The sequence below is a fragment of the Sorex araneus genome, chromosome 3 (genome assembly GCF_027595985.1).
Source record: "Sorex araneus isolate mSorAra2 chromosome 3, mSorAra2.pri, whole genome shotgun sequence".
Taxonomy (NCBI): domain Eukaryota; kingdom Metazoa; phylum Chordata; class Mammalia; order Eulipotyphla; family Soricidae; genus Sorex; species Sorex araneus.
The window spans coordinates 12,588,829-12,610,392 of NC_073304.1; the positions used below are offsets into that span (position 1 = coordinate 12,588,829).

General features: G+C 41.5%; 1 protein-coding gene across 2 annotated transcripts in view; it reads left to right on the top strand.

Moving 5' to 3' along the window:
• EML5 (EMAP like 5) overlaps positions 1–21,564 on the top strand; it is a 169,679-nt gene that overhangs the window by 80,615 nt on the left and 67,500 nt on the right. Inside the window, exons 21-22 of one of the 2 annotated variants that reach the window (XR_008629256.1) lie at positions 6,003–6,144; positions 16,335–16,493. Coding sequence is in view for 1 of the 2 variants with exons in the window: in XM_055131814.1 (XP_054987789.1) it covers positions 6,003–6,144 (142 nt within the window). In the remaining variant the exon portion in view is untranslated. The remainder of the gene's footprint in view (positions 1–6,002; positions 6,145–16,334; positions 16,494–21,564) is intronic. The other variant, XM_055131814.1, reaches the window with a different exon arrangement.

Sequence of the window (21,564 nt, forward strand, 5' to 3'; positions counted from 1 at the left end):
GACACTATAGTGAGTAGGGTATACCCCCTTGGACATGGTATCCTATATGGTCCCCTGAGTCTTGCCAGGAGTGATCCTGGAGCACAGAGCTAAGGAGTTAGCTTTAAGGCTGTGTTCAAGGGCCACTCCTGATGTTGCTTGGAAGACCGTTTGCAGTGCTGGGGATAGAACAGGATTGGTGCACACAAGGCAATCTCCTTATATCCTTGTTTTACCTTTCCAGCTCCATAGCATAGTATTTTTTTGTTCATTTGCTCATTCGGTTTCAGGTCACACTTGGCTCAGGAGTTACTCCTGGCCTCCTGGCTCTGCACTCAGGGATCACTCCTGATGGGGCTGGGGGTTGGGAGTGATGGTGGGGAGATACGGATCAAATCTGGCTGGCCGAATACAAAGCAAGCACCTTCCCTGCTGTACTATCACTCCAGCCCCACATAGTTTTGTTTTTCTTTTTTAGTAGAACCCAGAGCTACATCCCAGAGCTCCCCGTTGCTGGTATCTGACCTTTGTTACGGTATCGGTTTCTCACAGCTTAGGGCAACAGATCGGGACTTGAGGTCAGGAAAACCAAGAGCACCTGTAACGCCAGGCAGCTCAGGTAACTACTAGGGTATTTACATTTGCCAGTAGCTGGCAACTTCTAGATTACCAGGCTTGCGAAAACCTGGGACAAGTCCTCTTATAGTCCAGCCCTCGGTTTCACCAGGCCTGGACTCCACCCAAATGTTCAAAAACAGGCTAACCGTGGGAATGGATGGCAATGGAATGCAAGCTGTCTCTCAGTCTCTGCTCTGTCTGCAGTCATAGAGGTGTATTTGGAGGAGCAGATTTTGTTTTGCCTGAGGTGAGCTGACAGCCCTTTGCCCACTGCCATTCTGCTGTGCCCAGCAAGAGAGTTGGCTTGGAAATGCGGAATTTGCCCTTCTCTGGCTGCATCTCTTTCCAAAGAGGCTTAGAACTTTTGAAGTCTCCCTGCTGCTTAGATTTGTGTGACTGCTGGGTATGCCCGCCCTGTTTATCTTGCCTGGTGTGATTTAGGTTTTGGAAGAGGGAAGTTGTGAGGCAAGGATGCTTACTTTCAGCTCACTGTTGCCTTTTCCTCCAACCAGTTCAGAGACTTCTGGCTCTGCTGTGCCCTTCCCGCTCCCTGTTGACATGCCACTCAGCTTTCAAGTCAGCCACTGCTCCTTGTCCACAGTAGAGAGAGCCCCAGTGATGGTAACTGGGTTCTCCAGTGAACTTTCTTAGTGCGCCCCTGTATTTAATTCTGTTTCTGTTGGGGGTGTCCCAGAAGTGCTCCCCAGATTGCTCTCTTTTCCACCATCTTCTCCTGCCTCCTTCGTTATTATTATTGTTCTGAATACTAGGGAGGCACACACTTGTCTACCAGATTTTAAATAATTCCTCAGTTCGTATGTGATTAACATTTAGAGCAAGCATTGGGGAGATGGCCCAAAGGACTGGAGCACATGCTTTGTAAGGGGGAGCTAGGATAACCAACCCAAACCACATTTTGAACTAGTCTTTCATCAGGATGGCAAAATTTAATAGGACGTTACAGGCAACTTACAAAAAAAAAGCTGAGGCCAGAACAGTAGTACAGCAGACCCGGGTTCAATCCCTGGCATTCCGTATGGTCCCCTGGGTACCACCAGAAGTAAAAAATTGAACTGGAAGTTTTCAATCATGAGCCAAGGAGGGGCCAGAGTAATAGTATAGCAGGTAGGGCACTTGCCTTGCATGCGGCTGACCCAGGTGCAATTCTCAGTATCCTATATGGTTCCCTGAGCACCACCAGGAGTAATTCCTGTGTACAAAAAAAAAATCTAGAAAAAGGGTTGGAGAGATAGTAGAATGTGAAGGATGATTGCCTTGCATGCAGCCTAGCAGGTTCAGTACCTGGCCCTACCAAGAGTCATCCAAGAGTAAGTCCTGAACAAGCCAGATGGGGCCCCCAAATGAATGAAAATTAAGAATAATGGAAACCACTGCAATAATAAAGCAAATTCCTAGCTTGGATGCAGCCTTGAGTTTGCTCCTCAGCACCTCATGGCCTCCTGAGCACAACCAAACCAGAGTTCAAACTCATCAGGCGTCCAGAGCTGGTGACTCAAGTGCTATATACTCCCTCTCACCCCAAATGGGGGGTAGTCCCTACTAAATACTTTAGGTAAAGATCAGCACCTGATCTTTAGTTAGCTGCGTATGTTTGTTTGGTTTGTTTTATTTTTCTCCCTAGAAGGTAGTGGCTTAATTTAATTTTTTGTTACTCTTTGGCTCTTGTAGAGATGTCATAGGCAAGCAGGGGATGGTAGACCACTAGCTGCTCTGTTGGTGAGGAGGGGAAGAGGCATGGTGGCAGCAGGGAGGGGGCAGACATTCATGACTGGCTGTGGGAGGCTTGCACGAAATGATCCTGCTGTATTTCCTACTCCGTTCCTACTCCCTGGGGTCCCAGCTTTAAGACTTGACAAGCTACTGGTCGTCAGCACACATTCGGATACCAGTACTACCCGGCTAGGTGCAGGCCACTTTCAAGAGCACTATTGGATGTCCTCCTTATTTTCCAGCGTGCTGATCTGTATGGAGCACCTCAGTTCCTCTGCGTTAGGCTTCACGTGGTACAAAGCTTGAGTTTCCACACTCAATACTCACCCTTCCCAGAACCTTTGGTTGGGCTGACAACACTGCCATCTCTTTACCCCCAAGACCTCACTCTCTTTCCACCCACCTTCCATCAAACAGATGCTTGGATTGTTCCATTATCCCTTTAGCATAGCCTGTGAGAGTTTCTGAGGTTCATGGGGGTATTTTATGTTTATCCTTTTTTTGCTATAGTATTTTCTCAGTGGTGTCCCAGTTACAAATAGCTGTCAGTTCCTCTCATGAAAAAGAGAAGTAGGAAATGTCCTATGTCGCCATCATGGTATATACTGGTACTTGGTATTCTATGAGAAATACTGGAACTTGCCAGCACTGGAACAATAGCCCCCCTGTAAGGAATTTGAGAGAGCAAGCCTTGTGTTTTTGGTTACATCGTCTGGTATGGAGTTTGCATGTCAACTATGTGGAAAGTATTGTCTGTGAAATCACTTTTTGAATGGAAGAAGGGAGCCATCAAAGAAAAATTGAACTACCTGACTCATTTGAACTAATCAGAATCCTTTGAGCAATATCAAAAGCAATTGTTTTATAAGAAATAATCAGGTGAGGGGACAGAGCAATAGTATAGTGGTAGGTGTTAGCCTTGTATGCAGCCAACCCTGGTTCAATCCCCAGCATGCCATATGATCCCCTGATCCTGCCAGTAGTGATTCCCTGAGTGCAGAGCCAAGAGTAACTCAGAGCATGCTTGGTGTGGCCCAGATCCCCTCTCCACACAAAAATTGCTCAGTGGTGTAGAGCACCTGCCTGGCTGGAGTATGGTTATGAATGCACATCCACATTGTCCCACATGCCAGCACAGTCCTGGGAGCTATGCTGTCTGTTATCTTTAGCACCACACGCCAGGTGTACGAAAGCACCCTCACAATCATTGCAACAAAAATTATGTGCCAGGGCTTTAGCCAGGATGTGCAACCCTAGCAAGCATTTGTGTGAGCACCACAGCGACCCCCAGTAAGTGCCTCAACCCTGGAATGAAAGGAGGGTGAACTGGGTGAGCCCCACGGCCCAATGTGTTAGCACCACAAGCACCACGACCTGACTCATGTGCAAACCCATTAAGCACCACAGCTAAAAGTGTGTGGGCAACACTGCCAGAAATGCTTACAAACTCCTGCTCATGGCAGCTATAACAACAGCAATAAAAGGGAGGGGAGGTGGGGAAGGGGGTAAAATAAAGGTTAAAGGATTAAAAAAACATTTTTTGAGAAGTCATCAGCATTGTGAGAACTGATGAATAATAGAGAATAAAATCAGTCAGACCATTTAATTTAGTAGCCATGGCCACTAAGACATTGTCAAGCATAGTTTAAGCCTATCGACATTAATCAGTTCTCTTCTTTAACTTCTCTCTTTTTCTCTTCCAATCCTCATTTCTCTCTCCCAAATTACACTTTGGGGTGCGTTCTAGATCTTCTCCCTGGGGCGCATTCTAGATCGTCTTCCTGACTGTGTGCCTCTGATTTGTAACTCTTTGATCACTAATTTGCTTTGTATTTTCAATTTGATTTAATTTATTTGGGGATGGGGGAGTACCTCCATGAAAACCTGCAGGCCCCTCCAGTGGTTCTCAGCCACCTGGGTCAGAAGTTCTGTAAGATCCAAGGCTGTGGTGCTGCTTGGGCTCCCTGCTTTGTCTTTTAAATTGCCCTGCGGGTGGAGGTACGGCTCAGTGGACTAAGTGCATACAGAGGCCCTGGTTCAATACCCAACACCACATGGTCCTTCACGCTTTGCTGAGCATAATGCCCACACTCTGTAAGATAAGACCCTAAACAGAAAATTGCCCACCAAAAATTACCTCCTGAATTTAATTTAACAATCAGGAGGAGGAAAAAGAGGAAAGAATTTGCTTACTACAGCAGATTTTCTTTGTTCAAAGTGAAGTTTGGTGAGTTTTCTTGAAATTGTTATTTTCAATTTTTGTTATCTCTTGAGATAATTTCCAAAGACTTGATTTTTGGTTGTTGTTATTTTAGAATAACATATTGTTATTTTAGAACCACACCACTGGCTTTGACCAGAGCTTACTCCTGGCTCTGTGTTCCAGGGTCACTCCTGGGTTACATGTGTGGGGCCAGGGATAAACCTGAGTTGTCTGCATGGAGGGCAAGTGCCTTTGCCACCATGTATCTCCCCAGTCCTAAACTTAAAAATATTTGAAAAATTTTTTATCTGTTTCACTGGTGAGCAGTTTTTCAGAGTTCCTAACACCACCGAACATAAATTACTCTTTTATGGCAGTTATATAAATTTAGATCAGCCAGTTGCTAGTCTCTCCCCACAGTATTTCAGGATTTTAAGAAAATTTTAGTAGTAACTTTAATTATTTGGGTGTATCTCCCCCCATTTTCCCCCATCTTTATTTAGGAACCATGAGTACAATGCTATGATACTGTACTAAAATTTCATGCATACAGTGTTCCTACCACACCCATCCACCATCCACCACACCCAGCACTGTTAGCTTCCTTCCACCGTGGTCTCATGCCCCTAAGCCCACCCGCATGTGACAAACTGAGTTCTGTAAACCAACTAACAGGGTCGATTGTCATTGGCCATTTAATATTCCCTTACTTTGTTTCTTTATATTCCACATGAGAGAGATCATTCTGTATTTATCTGTTTCTATCTAACTGCACTCAGCATGATATCCCCTAGTTCCCTCCACATAACTGTAAATCACATGATTTCATTTTTTCTTATTATTGAGTAATATGTGTGTCTCTATGTATATGTATATATACACATATGTGCGTATGTGCACGTGCACACACACAGAAGTTTCTTTACCCACTCATCTGTTCTTGGGCACTTGGAATATTTCCATATCTTAGCTATTGTGTAAATATAGTAGTGAACATGTCTTTTCGAAATAGTGTTTTGGGACCTTGGGTAAATGCCAAGAATTACTGGCCATATGAAAGTTTAATTTTTAGGGGGTTTTCTGTTTGTTTTTTAGGAATCCCCATGCCGTCTTCCTCTCTTACTAGGGAATTGCAAATCAAAACAACAATGAGATATCACCTCACACCTGTGAGATTGGCATACATCAAAAAGAGTAATAGCAACCAATGCTGGTGGGATTGTAGGGGCAAAAACTGTCGGTGTGGGAATGTCATCTGGTTTAGCCTTTATGGAAAAGAGTTGTAATTTTTTTATATTATTAATAAAGTTGTGTAGAAGTGTATTTGAAAGTCTGTCTCAAAGACAAAGGTTTTTTTAGATTTGTTCATTATTAGTTACCATCATTATCTTATATTATCAAATATTGTCTCTAGTCTTGTTTTGAGTACACTGTCTTTAGATTAAATTACTCTGAACTGTTTTCTTTGTAGGGTCACATGGAAGGTGAGGTGTGGGGCTTGGCTACACATCCTTATCTGCCCATCTGTGCAACTGTAAGTGATGATAAAACCTTAAGAATATGGGATCTCTCTCCTAGTCACTGTATGTTGGCTGTCCGGAAACTGAAAAAGGGTAAGAGACTCATACTTGAATCATGTCAAGTTTTTTCAATTTTTGAATTCTTGCAAACATTTGAAAGCTATTAGAAACGTTAGAAAGTACACCTATAGAAATAAAACTTTATTTTTTTAAATTTTATTAATTCTTTTATTGATTCACCATGTGGAAAGTTACAAAGCTTTCAGGTTAAAGTCTCAGTTATACAATGCTCAAACACCCATCCCTTCACCAGTGCACATATTCCATCACCAAGAATCACGATATACCTCCCCCCTTCACCCCACCTCCCCAGCCCCCCACCCCGCATGTGTAACTGGTAAATTTCACTTTACTTTCACTTTACTTTGATTACATTCAATAAGAAATAAAACTTTAAACATTTATTTTGTGTCTGCTTACTCATGATGCTTTATAAAAAAAATCTTTTATTATGCCCAGTTTTTGCTTTAGGGCATCTTCTGTGATCATATATACTTGAGCCAGTTTTTACCATCACATTGGAAAAAACAATAGAGTAACTTGGGGGAAAAAAACAGAAGCTGAGTTTTTAACCCTTTATAAAAGACAATGATATATAATTTGAAATCTGAAAAGAAAGGCTCTAGTTTAAAAGAAGGGAGTTTTTTTTCTAAATTTTATTTTATTTTTATAAAGTTGTTCACAATAATTCATTACATTTAACATTCAAACACCAATCCCACTATCCTTGCACTATCCCACCACCATATTTCTAATGTTTTCACCCCTAATCCCAAATCACTTTCCCCAAAGCTTGATATATCAGTGGTGTAGAGTGTGAGAGGTCGCTCTAGGGATTCTAAAATTTAGCATACGATTATACAGCAGATTCACTCATGAGTGAGGCCTATGTTGCTCTCTGTCAGGAGCTTTATTTCTGAGTCTCTCGATCTTGGCCATTGATGAGATTATATGGTGCCAGGGGCAGTATGTATGGGTGTGACTACCAAGCTACTGGAAAACTTGGGAGATGTTGGGGGCGGGGAGGAGGAGGCCCATCCCGCTCCGAGCGAGCCTGGAGATTTCAGTCACAGGTTCCACATACCTGGGTTTTTCTGCAGATTCCTAAAAGAAGGGAAAACTTTAAAGGATAAAATAGAATTGGGGGTGGGGGCAGAGAGCTAGTACAGTGGGTGAGACATACATCTTTTTTAAAATGTTGAACTGGGGGCTGTAGAGATAGTACAGATAGTAGAATGTTTCCCTTGCACATGGCCCATCGAGTTAGAGCCCCAGTACCCCAGGTGGTCCCCCAAGCACTGTCAAGAGTAGTCCCTGAGCATTGATAGATGTGGCCACCAAAAAAATGTTTAGCTTTACTAATAGTTGGATACGTTGAACAAAGTAGCTTTTTGGGCCACACCTGGCATGCTCAGGGGTTATTCCTGGTTCTGTACTCTGGAATTACTACTGACAGTTATCAGGGAACTATATGAAATCTTGGGGTCAAACTCAGGTCAGCTGTGTGCAAGGCAAATGCACTACCTGCTGTACTATCACTCTGACCCTTAGAACAAAAATTTTTGTTTAATAAAATAAAAATGAGATTGACTCTAAAGATTAAAAAGGATTATTTAGCAATAATCAGGGCCAAGTTGAAAGTAGGTAATATGAGTTGATATTTCAGTTAATTTATTTTTGCTTCCTTCAATTGACTTAAAAATTTGAGTCCAGGGCCGGAGCGATAGCACAGCGGGTAGGGCGTTTGCCTTGCACGCAGCCGACCTGGGTTCGATCCCCGGCATCCCATATGGTCCCCCAAGCACTGCCAGGAGCAATTCCTGAGTGCAAAGCCAGGAGTAACCCCTGAGCATCGCTGGGTGTGACCCAAAAAGAAAAAAAAAATTTTGAGTCCATTCTCTCTCTCTAGTGTTGTTGTAAAATGTTTAACTTGTATACTTAACAAAAAATCTGCTGTTACTGATAATCTATACTTGAACTCTAGTAACTGGCTTCTTTTTTAAAAGTAATTGATTTTGGACATTTTTCATCTTTTTAATCCCTCTTCAACTGGATACCATTATTGTTTTGTTTAGTGTTTCCTTTGTTCTCTGTACACTTGTACATCTCTTCACCTTTTCCTTTTGCATCTTGGACTAATATTTCTTTTATCATTTTCTTTCTAAAATAGTCTTAGTTTCTCTAATAAAGATTGATTGAACTATTTCAGCTTCCTTTATCTGAATTGGAGGTAGATGGGCCTTCCCAACAATGCTCATAAGGCGAGGGCAAATTGATAAAAAGCAAAATGATTTGTTGTCATTGTTATTATTTTTCTTTAAAATGCTTGATGAAGGGGGCTGGAGAGATAGCACAGCGGGTAGGGCGTTTGCCTTGCACGCGGCCGACCCGGGTTCAAATCCCAGCATCCCATATGGTCCCCTGAGCATGGCCAGGGGTAATTCCTGAGTGCAGAGCCAGGAGTAAGCCCTGTGCATCGCCAGGTGTGACCCAAAAAGAAATAAAATAAAATAAAATAAAATGCTTGATGAAGTGATAAGTAATCACTTGGGGTAAATGGCTATCAATCCCCTTCCCTTGGCATACTACTAGTCTGAACTTGTTTTCATTTTTTAACTTTAATTCTTGTGTGCTAGTTTAACTGCTGCTGAAGATTTTGATTGAGATTTGTTATTTCTCTGATTCCCATTGTTCTCTCTTATATTGTTTTGTGCTTTAATAATATTGCATGTATCTGGTTTGTCTTTATTTATCCTGCATAGGATTTGTTGTGCTTCCTGAATCTGTGGTTTTTCTGTCTTCTATTTGTCTTGAAAAGTTGTCCAGCAGAATTGCTGACTCCTTCTAGGATTAGGTTGTAGAAAAATGCATGGTTCATGATTTTCCTTTTAAAGTATTTACTGTAATATGCCCCAGCAGGGCTGGAGCGATAGCACAGCGAGTAGGGCATTTGCCTTGCACGCGGCCGACCTGGATTCGATTAGTCCATTCCTCTCGAAGAGCCAGGCAAGCTACCCGTGGCATATTCGATATGCCAGAAACAGTAACAACAAGTCTCACAATGGAGACGTTACTGGTGCCTGCTCAAGCAAATCAATGAACTATGGGACGACAGTGCTACAGTGCTACTGTAATATGGAAGCCATAGTGATAGTACAGCAGGGAGAACACTTGCCTTGCATGCAACTAACCTTGTTAGATCTCTGGCTCTTCATATGGTCCTCTGGGTCCCTCTAGGAGTGAGCCCTGAACACAGAATCAGGAGTAAGCCCTGAGCACCACCCAGTGTTCCCCCCACACCCCAAAGAAACACACAAATAAAAAGGAAAATATTTTTGTAATAATTTAACTTTTAATTTTATCATTGATTCAGGGGAAAAGCAGGTGGATTTTTATAACTTCAAAGTGGTTTGTATGGTTTATAATGGTTGGATTAATGTCACCAAATCACTGAAGTCATATGACTTAAATATTAGCCCAAATTATCCTTTCTATCAAACGGTAGTAAAAGACTGCTTTTTTTAACAAATGAATATAAAACCATTAGGGTCTTTAGCCTTAACTTCTTAAGAATTAACTATTAGGGGCTGGAGCGATAGCACAGCGGGTAGGGCGTTTGCCTTGTACGCGGCCGACCCGGGTTCAAATCCCAGCGTCCCATATGGTCCCCTGAGCATGACCAGGGGTAATTCCTGAGTGCAAAGCCAGGAGTAACCCCTGTGCATTGCCAGGTGTGACCCAAAAAGCAAAAAAAAAGAATTAACTATTAGACTTCATTAATATAGGTTGTCCTGTGAGGATTTTTGTAAACAATTCAATTTTATGTTCACATCTATACCAGAGTATTTATACTAGAATATAGATATGCAACTTGAACTAATTCTATATTCCTAATGTCTGTAAGCAGTTCATGTTTTCCAGCTGTTTCAACTTTTCTGTATAATTATGTATTAAAATGTTCTTATTCAAAACTCATGGTAGCTAAACTTTGGGGCATTTGCCTTACAAATGTGAAAACCGGTGTTCTGTCCCAAGGATTTGTTGTTGTTGTTGTTGTTGTTGTTGTTTTTAAAAAAACAATTTGTACACCTGGCTCCAAATTTTCATAGAAATCAAGCCTGAATTTTTAATAGGCTTTTTATTTTTAATTCTATATTATTATCTAGACTTTGACCCATCTCGCATTTTCTGTCTCTATTTTCAGTACAGTGAAATTTTTTTTTTAATTTTTAAGATTTTATTGAATCACCATGAGATAGTTACAAGCTTTCATGTTTGGGTTGCAATCTCACAATGATCAAACACCCATCCCTCCAGCAGTGCACATTCCCCACCACCAATATCCCAGGTAAAACCCCCTTTCCCAACTTCCCCCTGCCTCCATGGCAGACAATATTCCCCATACTCTCTCTCTACTTTTGGGCATTATAGCTTCCAACACAGACCCTGAGAGGACATCATGTTTGGTCCATTATCTACTTTTGGCATGCATCTCCCATCCCAACTGGTTCTCCAGTCATCATTTTCTTAGTGATCCCTTCTCTATTCCATCTGCCTTCTCCCCTCTCCTCATGAAGCAGGCTTCCAGCTATGGGGCAATCCCCCTGGCCCTTGTATCTACTATCCTTGGGTGTCAGCCTCATGTGATGCTACCCTACACTCCACAAATGAGTGCAGTCCCTCTATGTCTGTCCCTCTCTTTCTGACTCATTTCACTTAGCATGATACTCTCCATGTTTATCCATTTATAAGCAAATTTCATGACTTCATCTCTCCTAACAGCTGCTTAGTATTCCATTGTGTAGATGTACCAAAGTTTCTTTAACCAGTCGTGTTTTAAGGTGAAAATTTTCTTAAGATCTTTTGAGTTCTTTATTTTCTTCATAGCTGCTCTTTTTATCTGATATTTACCTATTGGATATTTAATTTTGATAATTCTTCCTTTTAAAAAATGTTGCTTTTCTTTATAAATTTGTCTTCACTTTTATTTTTGTTTGTGTGCTTTTTGTTTGTTTCTTTCTTTGTTTTGGGGCCATGCCTGATGGTACTCAGGTCTTACTCCTGGCTTTGCAATCAGGAATTACTCCTGGCAGTGCTCGAGGTACTATACGGGATGCAGGGGATTGGATCCTGGTGGGCAGCCTGCAAGGCAAATGCTCTATTTGCTATACTATAATTTTATCCCTATGTCTTCATTTTATTTTTAATTTTTTAATGAAACACCATGAGATAGAATTACAGACTTACACTCTTTGGTGATTATATTTCAGTCGTATAGTGGTCGCGTTCCCATCCCTCTACCAGTGTCCATTCTCCACCACCAATCCCTCCCACCACCCCCACCCCACCACCCCGGCCTCTGTGGCAGGCACATTCCCGTTTACTCTCTCTCTCCTTTTGGGTGTTATGGTTTGCAATTCAGGTAATACACCCATGCCTTTAATTTTACAACCTATTATTCCTTGCTTCTTTTTATGTCTTTACCTTTACTGTACCATAGAAGTAACAAAGTTTAGTTATCTGGCTGTGCAGTGTTTTGCTTTCTGCTGTTTACGGTTATTTTCCTACTAATTTCATCCAGGTAATATGTTTGCTTATTTTCTTCAAAATTTGGGTGGTGGGGTCAGGAAACTGGCTCCAGGGTAGAGCACATGTCTAGCGTATGGTGAGTTTAATCCCTAATACCAAGTGCCCTCCAACCCTGCACTGCCAGGCATTTTTCTGGAGAGATTTTGTGTTTCTTTCTGCCATGTGCTTAAGACACAATGATCAAGATAACTGAAAATTGGTTCCAGAGAAGTAGTACAGGACCACATGATCCCCCAAGCACTACTGGGGATACCCTTCCCAGCACCAACTCACAGAGAGTAACTTCTTAAAGTTAATATCTTTAGCTGCAGTTGCATGGGTCATGCAGTTAGTGTAACTGCAAATCTAGCAACTACATAAACCTCCCTGTTGATGAATTCTCAAGTATGATTTTTCCTTCCATCTAGAACCCCAGACCAGAGTAGATAAATATAATTCCATATGTTTTTATGTACTGCCAACCACATTTTCAAAAAGTCAGTGATTTCCTTGAGCTGTTGTAACACTGAATAAAATGACAATATAGATATTTGGAGATTTTTCAGGAGGTCTTGGGAACCAAGTAGTACTGTGATTGAATTGGGGCTCCTGAACGCAGAGCCTGTGCTCCAGCCTTTGAGCCATCTCCCTGGCCCTGTTTTTAATTTTGGAGGAAACTCCATACTTTCCGCATAAATTCTCAAGGGTTCCTTTTTTTATGGGAAATTGTATTTTTTTTAAAAAAAAGAATTGCTAACTTGTAAACAGTGGTTGATTATTTGTGTAAAGACTACAGAATTAGCTACCATACAAACCAGCTACTAGCCCTTCCTAGTTTTCTGAGGAACAAAGAAATAAGTTGAGGGAGATTCCAACATACTTGGAAGGGGAGGGCTATCTTCAGAACCCATCAGTGGTGAGAAAGCTTGCAGGACGGTGTACGCCTCAGTAGGAACAATGAGAGGCTGCAGAGAGCAAAAGCTTGCCAGAGGATGCGGGCCAGAACTGAATGGCAGGGTCGCAACCTGGGAAAGAGTCAGCCTAAGACAAAGGTTGTTAGCTCTGAAGGACGCTGCTGTGTGGGCTGAGTATTTTGCTGGAGGCTGTGAGTCACTGGTGAATCATTAGGACAATTACTATGGTAGTGGAGAAACTTTTAGGGGATTCAGTTGGGGCTTCCACTATAATACTGTCAGCCCCTGCATGCCCCTGTCTGGCTCTGTTAGCAAAATTTCATAAGAGAAGGATTCAGGAGTCCCCTTATCCTGTGTTGGAATTGTAGTGTCTCTCTGTTACCCTCAACTGGCAAACTCAGTATGGGTCAGTTGGAAAAAAAGTCTTCACAGAGGCCCAGAGAATGGAGCATTTGGAACTCAGAGGCAATAAATTAATAGCTGGTACAGTTGATTCCTTTGTTTGGCCAGCATACATATGCATCTTGTTATACACATTTTTACTTCAGCATAACTCTAGAACTAACTTTATGTTTGTGTCTTACTTGAAAAGTCTCCAGGTGAAGAAATGGAGCTGCTCTTGGTTACAAGTGAGAACAAGGCACACGATCTCAACAGCCATTGCATCGTTGCTGATTCTTTAAGGCACTTTCAAATTCTTTCTTACTCTTACTGAATATTCTATTATCTTAAGAATTATATGGTGATGAGGAGGTAGTACTGTGGGTAAGGCACTTGCTTTGCACACAGATGACCTGGGTTTGATCCCCAACACCACATATGGCCTCCTGAGCCCACCGGAGCAACCCCTGAGCACCACTGAGTGTGGCCCAATTTAACAAACAAAAATTAAGGGAGAATCACACAACAAACATTAATGTCTATTTCCTTCCACATTTTCTTTGTCCTTAGCCAGAGCCTAAGGTACTTTGATTAACTATGGGGTGACCCAACTCTTAACTACCAGATGATTTGGAGTATAGCTCTCTCAATTACTTTTTCCTGGTTTCTGTTGTTTCCATTAAGCTTTGCCACTTGTCGTGAAAAGTCTACATGTATCCACATGATTCCCTTAGGTTATAGCTATAGTTTCCTCTGCTCTTATAGTGGCACTAAGTTTCCTCTTCACAATCAAGATTGGCCACTTTATCCAAAAGAGTAACAGCACCTCTATTTGCCTGTTGGTTCAATAGCATAAGGACCCTAATACTATGATAGTCTCATCTTCCTCTTCAATAAAAACATCATTATTTCCCCCAGTGAAAACATTCTTCCTGCTTTGAGGATCTAGGACTAAATCAGCAAAAGCCAGAATTGCCAGTGTATCTATGCAAGTCGGTTAATAGTTATACCAAGGGGAAGAGGCACTCCCATCTCTTGTCCATGTTCGCTGGCTGAGGTAGACAGCATCTGACAATGGCCTAGGGTTCAAAGTAAGTAAAATATCCCGTAAGGCAAAAAGAAATATTTTTTAATACTACAGTAAGTTTGTTTTTAGTAAAGTTGTATTTACAGCTTCTTCTAAGTGATAGATAGGTAGTAAAAATAGTTCATACCATGATAATGAGCCTAATGCTACTTATACTTTGATATGAAATGAGTTCCTTGGGGCTGGAGTGATAGCACAGCGGGTAGGGCATTTGCCTTGCATGCGGCCAACCCGGGTTCGATTCCCAGCATCCCATATGGTCCCCTGACCTCCGCCAGGGGTAATTCCTGAGTGCAGAGCCAGGAGTGACCCCTGAGCATCGCTAGGTGTAACCCAAAAAGCAAAAAAAAAAAAAAAAAAAAGAGTTCCTTAATGAAAAGGTACAATTCTGTGGTGTTGGGTAAGGAGGGCACCTTGTGTCCACCGGCAGTGGTGCTAGAAGAAACATAATGGGCGGCAAAAGCAAGTAAGTCCAGAACTTATGCCTGTTCTAGTGAAGGTGAATCTTTGCCTAGTCTAAAATGGAAAATACTTATGTAGGCACCATGCCACCATGTGGCTAGCTGGATTTTTTGGGTAATGCCTCTGCTGTTGGCAGCAAGACACTCAGGATTTGTGTTTGCAAGATCATCCTTGTTAAGGAGAAGTCCATGTTTTGAGACCAAGTATAGACTTTGTCCTGCCACCATAAGCCCACTGAGCACTAGCTAGTTAGGAAGGGAGAATGTTGTCTGAGGAGTATATCGTCTTGTCCGTTTTGTCATTGTGACCTTCCAACACATTGTATACCCTTTGGGGAGCATTTCAGAATCTAAGACATGAAAGTCTGCATAGCATAGATCCTGCTTGAGAGTTTCAGCCACACATATGTCTTCCAGCTTCCTGTCCCTAGTTACTGACACAGATAGCAGTAGCAATATAATTCTGTATGTCTGATCATCTTACTATAAAAGTAGAAAGCCAAGTTACTGCTTGAAGTGCTATCCACTGGGAAGTTTTACCTTTAATGTCCTTTGGGGTTACCCCTGAGTGGAGTTGAAGTGGTTTCAGAAGGGTACCAACATATTATGTAAAATCATTTTATTCCTGGGCTGGAGAAATAGTACAGCAGATAGGGCATTTTCCTTGCATGTAGCCAACCCAGGTTCTGTCCCCGGAATCCCGTGTTGTCCTCCAAACATTGCCAGGAATGATCCCTGAGCACAGAGTAAGGAGTAAGCCCTGAACACTGCTGACTGTGGTCCAAAAACAAAACAAACATTTTTTAAATCAACAGATTATGAAAAATACCCCTAAATATTAATGCATAGAAATATATTGGGATAAACAAGAGACATTGCAATAGAAATTATTGTTGGAGGATTCTTTGGGGATTGTTGGGTCACTTGTTCTTGCAAATTAGTTATAACCAGATCTAAGATTGTCTTTTATATACTATTTCCACTTAATGATAGATTACTGTTGTGCATAACCCAACCTGTGACTAGGTTGGACATATAGCTTTTAGGTTATGAAAGAATCTCAGGACATGGGCTAGAGAGATGGTACAGGAGGTAAGGTGCTTGTCTTGCATACAGATGACTTCCATTTGATCCCTGGTACAACACATTGTCCCTTGAGCACTGCCAGGGATCACTCTTGAGCACAGATCTGGGAATAGCTCTTTTCCCTTCATCCCTCAAAAAAGAATCTCAGGATATTTAGTCACTTGATGTTTCATAATCTGAAGAACTATGATATTTCATAGTTGCATTTTAATAAGGTCTAGTAGCAAATCTGATACTGGCTTCTCAAAAGGAAAAATAATTATCTGTAAAAGACAGCATGGATTTTCTCCCAAATCTGAGAAATCTACAATATGAGTTTCCTTAGAGAGCTTTTCAGAGACATTGTACAGCATCCGTCTTTGACTACTCTGGATCCATTGGGTCCTAATGCCCAACTTGAAAATAAGCATGCTTTTGTTCTGATTCCTTCTGGAAGCTGGAAACCTTAACCAGTGATTTGATAGGTAGAAGCAACTCATTCAGATATATCTGTTACTTCTAAAGAGGCCTACCAAGCACTCTGCTCCTTGTTTTGAGTTGATGATGGGCAGTGCAACATCTTGTCTTTCCTCAGAGGGTTTAGCTTGACATATTTCAGATCATTGGCTTCCCAGAGAACTTCGCTGAGTGGCAGGTCCTTGAATTTTTATGGGGATTACCTGCCACTCTTGGTCCACTTATATTTTACTAAGGCATCTAAATTACTTGTTGCTTCCTGCTCCCCAGATCCATTCAGCATAATGTCATCAATGTAGTGGACCATTGAGATGTTTTGTGGAATGTCAAGACGATCAGGATCTCTGTGGACTATATTATGGCAGAAAAACAGGAGAGTTGAAATAGCCCTGAGGCAAGGCTTTGAAGGTGTACACAGGTACAAGCCAGGTAAAAGCAAACTGCTTCTGGTGACCCTTGCAAATCACTGTGGAGATGAAAGCATTAACTAGGGAACTGAGCTGCATGCAAAATGTTAGGGGTTGTGTTAATTTGTTCCAGTAGAGATCTGGAAGAGAAGCTTCAGTTGGAGTTAGGACCTAATTAAGTTTCTTATACATTGGTATTAAGTCCATCTGATTTCAGCACAAACCCAACAAGTCCGTTTAAATGGTGATATAACAAGTATCCTTATCTATGCACATTTCAAATATTTGGTAGTATTTACTGCTTTTTGCAATCTATAGGCTGGTGGTTTTGCTCCTGGTTTATTGTCTGGGTAGAGAAATTTCCAGGAGTTTTTCACTTAGTTCATTCTATTGGAATGACCTTTATTCCATGAGTTGTAGAGCCAGTTTTATAGTATTTTGTAAATACTATAAAGTTTAGATGTTTAGATGTTTCCTTTTCTTCAGTTCACGTTCATTCTAACAGACAATCACAGATTCATTAAAGATTTAAATTACGTAATTGTGACATTACAGGGTCTTTCCTCATTGGGACCTGATCCTCCCTTCAACCAGAGTACTCAGAGTGGGTTACATCATAACCTTCATAACCCATTTGTTGTTATAGCCTAACAAACCCTTCATAGTTCAAAATGTGTCATTTAATACACTTAGCTACCAAGCTTAACCTAGCCAAGCCTGGCCTAGGATACCCTATCTTAAACATGTTTGGAACACTTAACTTAGAGTTGGGTGTGATCATCTACCACAAGCCTATTTATAATAAAATACTGACTATATTACGTTATTTATTTAGTATACAAGTAAAAGCACAATGCCCTAATTCAAACTTTGGAGTACATTTTCTGTTAAACATATTTTACTTTTGAACCGTCATAAAATTGTAAGTTCCTTAACCACACATAGCTGGAGGCTGCCTGTATACATTCCCATTCCCCCCAGTATCCAAAATCAGAACAATTGAACTTAATTTAATATGGTAGATTATAATTTGGATAATTATAATATTTGGTAACACAAATATTTTCCATATAAATGAAATGATAATATCATTTCCAGACCCCAAAGTAGTCTGCCAAATCATATGCAAAGCGGCCATTCTGCTTCCAGATAATAGGGGAAACATATATGAGTTGGCTTAGTTCTAAAAAGCAGTTGAAAATCTGTGAATATTGATTGTGCTCATTAAAATCAGGTGTTTGAATTTCAGGGTCAAAACCTTTCCTATTATGAAGATCAAATGCCAATCTAGTGTTTTTTTGTTATGTAGACCAAACATCTTTTCACTCTTACCGACACCATGATTAATTAGCCAACAGAAACCTACAAGCCAAAACATTGTTACTCTCAGCTGCTCCCATTTTCAGTAAATTATCTGCCTTGCCTTTTGAGGTTAAGTGCTGCTACTCAGCCTCTGATTTCCCCGTACTATTCTGTTGAATCAGGGCACTCACATTAACAGGAAAATCTCACACTCTTGACCTCCATCAGAGGGTAATCACAGAGCTTTCCAGGGATGCGGATGCTGATGCTCATTAGTATATTTCTCAATGATCTTGTGAAGGGACTGATTTCTATGTATTTTTGAAAGGCATGTTAGATGAGTGGGAAAATTCAAGTTACTAATGGAAAACTCCCCCAACATTTTTATTGCTCTGAGCTCTTTTGATTGCTTTCTTTAGTTGTCATCCCATAAATTTATTCCACTTCCAGATTTTGCAAGTATTCGGTCGCAGCCATGTTCATTTACTCTTGAGTTGTTGAAGCAATTTGTGACAGAGACTATTTGACTTGCAAAGCTATAAATACTTACTGTCTTGTCCTTTAAACAAAAGTTTGAAGACTTAGGTGATAACTCAATGGACTGGAACTGTGTGAGATTCCCAACACCTCAGGATTCTGTGAGCACTGCCTGAAGCGACACCACACACTACCCCCACCCCCAAATACGGAGCTGGTAGCAGTAGCCCCAGAGCACCACCGGGAGTGAGAGAAAAATAAGCAAAATGTGGGCTGGAACATGCCATAAAGCATGCCATAAAGGCAGACTTCCATTAGAGTATAGAAACTGACAGTGTGTCTCATACAACTCTCTTCGATATTTTACTGAAAGACTTTGATCAGTTCCAGCATCTACTATTTTTTTTACTGTGGCTTAATTTTTTTTAATTTATTTATTTTTTAATTAATGAGTCACAGTGAGGGTACAGTTACAAATTCACACATTTTCATGCTTGTTTTTCCCTCATGCAATGTTTAAGAGCCCATCCCTACACCAGTGTCCATTCTCCACCACCCATGAACCCAGTATCCTTCCCACCCCCCCAGTCCCATCCCCCCACCCCACCCCGCCTCTGTAGCGGGGCATTCCAATTTGATATCTCTCTTTCCTTTTGGGTGTTGTGGTTCCAAATAAGGGTATTGAGTGGTCATCCTGTTCAGTCTCTAGTCTACTTTCAGCATGCATCTTCCTTCCCGCACAGGATCTCCAATCACATATTACTTGGTGTTCCCCTCTCTATCTGGGATGACTTTCCCCCAGCGTGTGAGGCCAGCTTCCAAGCTATGGAGCCAACCTCCTGGTATTATATACTACTATTCTTGGGTATTAGACTCCTACTCTGTTGTTCTGTATTCCACAAATGAGTGCAATCTTTCTATGTCTGTCCCTCTCTTTCTGGCTCATTTCACTTAGCATGATACTTTCCATGTTGATCCACTTATATGCAAAGTTCATGACTTCATCCTTTCTAACTGCTGCATAGTATTCCATTGTATAGATGTACCAAAGTTTCTTTAACCAGTCATCTGTTCTTGGGCACTCGGGTTTTTTCCAGATTCTGGCTATTGTAAACAGTGCTGTGATGAACATATAAGTGCAGATGACATTTCGACTATACTTTTTTGTTTCTTCAGGATATATTCCCAGAAGTGGTATCCAGCATCTACTATTTTTTAAGTCAGCCTCATCTCTAGTGCAGCTTGGGGACCATGTGTTGCCTGGTCGCATACATGACCCTGCTCTTTTTCTCTCTCTCATTTTATTTTATTTTACTTTTTTACTTATTTTCTTTCTTTTTTTAATTTTATAAGTTCACAATATCTGATTACATTTAATATTCAAACACCAATCCCACCACCATTACACCTTCCCACCACCAAATTTGGGATGTTTCCATCCCAAACCCCAATCCCTGTCCTAAAATACAACTGAAATCATATATTTTGTATTGTCTGTTATGAAGAACTGCTGAACATGCTTACAAAAAAGTGTTCATATAGGAAACAGTGTGAAGATTGTTCTATTTTGGCAGGAGCCAGGAAGACATTCTATAGGATATCACTAACATGTTTGGATGATGTGAGCTTTGGTATATATATCTGGAAATATGTATATATGCATATATATATATATGTTTCCCTCTATGATTTGTTTCCTACTGTCTGAACCCCATCAAATATGGTATGGTAATTATGGAGAATGGGTGGGGAGTGTCTTACGATGTGTCCAGGAATATGTTCACTCATATGTGAGGCTCGACCCAAGCATATGGGGAGTGGCCTTGAGCATGGTGGCAGTTGGGTTGAGGTTTTTGGCTTCTGGGGCTGGGTCCCTTGGGGCGGGGAGGGCTCTCACCTGCCCCCTTCTGGGGCACCCCAAGTGAAACAGCCTGGTGCAGAGTCCAGTGGCAAAGCTATGGGGGCCTCATGTTATGCTCCCTTCTGGGATCTCTCTCTCATATAAGGCATTATGGTCTTCAATACAGATGCTGAAATTTTATCATGTATATCCCTTTACCTACTTTCAACACTCAGTTCTTGTCCAGAGTGATCATTTCTAACTAATATTCTCATAATGGACCCTCCTATATCTTAACTACCCTTCATCCTCCTTACCCTTGTGGTAATTTCTGGCGCATTTTCCCTGGCCTTGGATATTAGTTTTAAACTGGCTTTTTTTAAAAAAAAACTTTTTATTAAATCACCATGTGGAAAGTTACAAAGTTCTCAGGTTTATATGTCAGTTATACAATATTCAAACACCCATCCCTTCACCAGTGCCCATATTCCACCACCAGAAACCCCAGTATACCCCCCACCCCCACCCCCTACCTTCTACTGTATAACTAATGAATTTCACTTCATTTTTTCTTTACCTTGATTACATTCCATAATTCAACACAAAACTCACTATAGTTGTTGGAGTTTCCAACCAAGAGAGACAGACCTACTGCATTTGATAATTAGTTTTTCATTGCTGGAAATGAAGAGATTTGTAGCCCCACTGCTACAAGTACATAACTCTTTCTCTCTCTCTCTCTCTCTCTCTCTCTCTCTCTCTCTCTCTCTCTCTCTCTCTCTCTCTTCCTTTTTCCTTTTCCCTTTTTTTTCTTTTTCCCCCTCATCCCCCTTCCTGCACCTCATAGTATGGTGTACGCCACGCCGCATCGGCCAGCGTGGGGCCTTTGCTTAGTTCACAGTCCAGAGAGGTGGCTGCTACGTTAAAAACCTTCAAAATTTCAACAAAAACTTACTGTTATTATTTGGAGTTTCCCACCCAAGTCAGACCTGTTCAAAAGGAACCGTTTAACATTGCTGACAATTATAAATGTTAAGTCCGCGTGGTTTTGGATTTCTGTATAAAGTCCAAGGAAAATTCTGCCAGAAATTACATAGCCCAGCTCACAGTCCCAGTGATTGCTGTAAGAAGTCTCTGAATTCAAAGTCTTTAGGCGATTCGCGCTCAGTGGCTCCAGATTTATCTGGGCCGAGGGCATGCCGGTTACGCCCCCTTCCCATGAGTTCCTGGGAGCCCCAAAAGTAAAAACCGAATACCTGTGGGTTTGGAGTCACAGAAGATGGCGCCTGCCACGTGGGTGCCGCCAGGCCGCTGCTTTCCGTGCAGGAAGACAGGGTGGGGAGGAAAAAACTCCACCCCCGGCAGCACAGAGTTGTAGCCCAGTTCGCAGTCCCAGTGCATTGCTATCGGATGCTGCGCTGGATGCCCGAATGTGTTACATCTCTGGAATCAAAGTCTTTAGGCGCAGAGGGTC